General features: G+C 31.5%; 1 protein-coding gene across 1 annotated transcript in view; it reads left to right on the top strand.

Moving 5' to 3' along the window:
- The window catches only part of LOC107653764 (WD repeat-containing protein 70-like), a 23,980-nt gene that overhangs the window by 1,671 nt on the left and 20,005 nt on the right, over positions 1-2,304 (top strand). The window contains exon 4 of the mRNA XM_016440585.1: positions 1,256-1,421. Coding sequence (XP_016296071.1) covers positions 1,256-1,421 — 166 coding nt within the window. The remainder of the gene's footprint in view (positions 1-1,255; positions 1,422-2,304) is intronic.

Here is a 2,304-nt window from a genome sequence, read left to right as displayed (position 1 = left end):
ATGTATTGTTGGCTATTACTACAAATATACCCCAGCGACTTAAGACTGCTTTTGTGCTGCAGGGTCACATATGTGTGTGTGTATATATATATCTTTATATGTACTGTGGTGTGACATGCAAAAATTGAAATAAATTATTTATAATAATTAATAATAAATAAAAATGAATTAAGTGATAATAGTAATAATAATAATTAAATATTCAATTTATAATGAATATGCAAACAACTTTATTGAGCTCTTATTATTTGAGAGACTGCATGGAATACTAGTACATTTATAAAATCATTTTTCATACCTTATGTGACATGCTAAATTTGCAAAAACTGCGTTTTTTTAATTTATTTGCATTCAGCATATTAATTATAAAATAAATTATTTATGAATAATAATGAACAATAAATACAAATTAATCATGTAGTATTAGTAGTAGTAGTAATAATATTAAATAACAATAGTAATTCAATATTAATTTTATAATAAATATACAAACAGCTATAATGAGCTCATATTATTTGAGAGACTGAGAGGAATATTCGTACATTTATGAAAATAATTTTTCACACTTTCAGGATCATTTAAAATGAGTACAATAATACAACTAGTGAAAAAAAAGGAAACCAGTTATGACACCTTAAATATACACCTCCACTCTAAATTTGAACAATATATTGATGTTTTTTAAAAAAAAAAAAAATGTAATAATGATGCATTATAATGCACTTCATGAATAATCATGAATACTTATCAAATTAACCCATTAGCAGTTTAATGCAATTGTAATGTGATGTTGGACAGGACTTGGGTGTTAATGGTGTTTTACGGCATTATTGTGAAAGTTATATAAACTAAAAGTATAGTTAACGGGCCTGGAGATGTCATGGAAATTTAATCGGCCAATATATATATTTTAAAGTATTCTCTCTCTTTCTATTGCTTTTTTAACTTTTGTTACTTTTAGGGATTTTAGTACTTCAACGTATTTAGCAGTTTTTCATTTAGGCAACATTTCTAGTTTTTATGTCTGCTGTTTTTGTTTGTTTTTCATCTAATATTTTTATATATTTCAGCTTTATTTAAATTAGCAGAAATTATTATTATTTGTTTGTTGTTGTTTTAGTTTTAGTTAACTCTAACAGCACTGGTGGGAACCTGTAAGTGTTGTGTTCGAGCTCTGTTTACTCGTGTTCATGAAGCACAGCAGATGATGAAGTGTATTGTAAGGCTTCTCTTCTTTAACTGTGCTGATGAACAGGACAGACTGCTGCTTCAGTCCGGATGATAAGCTGCTGCTGACGGGAACCTCGGTCAAGAAGGGCGAAGGCAACGGGAAGCTGCTGTTCTTTGAGCGGGAATCTCTGCAGAAGGTCTATGAGATTGAAGTCGCCGATGCGGACACACACTTCTGTGTTGCTCCCATGGTGAGGAGGATTGCGCGGTTTAGACTTGCTGTGTGTTCACTAATAATTAGGGCTGGGTTTCTCATTCACAAGCTTGCGATTCGATTCGATTACCGATTCGATTCAGTGTCGATTATTTTGGATATATATCAGGTACAGTACATGCCAAATTTTCTCAAGGAAAAAAAATCTCTCAACTAATGCTGTATAATATACATGAGAGTCAGTTGGTACTACATTGCTATAATATTGAAGTTTTTACAATAATAAAGTTACAGTTACATAATAATATTTCTACTTCAGTTCGTTTTTTAAATATAAACATAATAGTGGCTGTCATAAAAACATGATGGATTTATTCAAACATAACTTAAACATTGAAGAACAGTAAAAATTATAATGAATATGTTATATGGTGCATATATTTAGCAAAATGCCCCTCTCTACAGTTTATTTTTCTATCTGACTGATGAGTTTATGGTCACCGAATATGTTTTTTCTGAGTTAAATGTGACGTTACGTGATATTGTGTACAAGCCGTTATATTGGCGTCTTTGCACGGCTGAAATACTGATTGAGCGATTACATGAGACAGGATACGGATTGTAAAGTTGTACTCTTTCTTTTAACTTACCTTCGGATGTTTAGTCATGTTTATTTTGTGCTATAACTAGTATTAAAGCGGAGGAGATGATCAGTTCACTGAGGCGCTACAGCGATCTGTCACTCCACATTAAACAGCACCAAAACGGCGTTAATTGTTTAAATCCTGCAATACAATGGACAGAATTTGAAATCTGAGACTTTGTTTCATATTAAAAGTACCAAGGCACAATGCTTATTGCGATATATTGGATGGGAAGTGCCCTTCAATGTTCCGTCCATTAACTGAAAACAGGCTAGA

The sequence above is a fragment of the Sinocyclocheilus anshuiensis genome, unplaced genomic scaffold, assembly GCF_001515605.1.
Source record: "Sinocyclocheilus anshuiensis isolate Anshui unplaced genomic scaffold, SAMN03320099.WGS_v1.1 scaffold443, whole genome shotgun sequence".
Lineage (NCBI taxonomy): Eukaryota > Metazoa > Chordata > Actinopteri > Cypriniformes > Cyprinidae > Sinocyclocheilus > Sinocyclocheilus anshuiensis.
The sequence above is the reverse complement of the archived record's forward strand: the minus strand, read 5'-3'. Positions and strand labels throughout refer to the sequence as shown.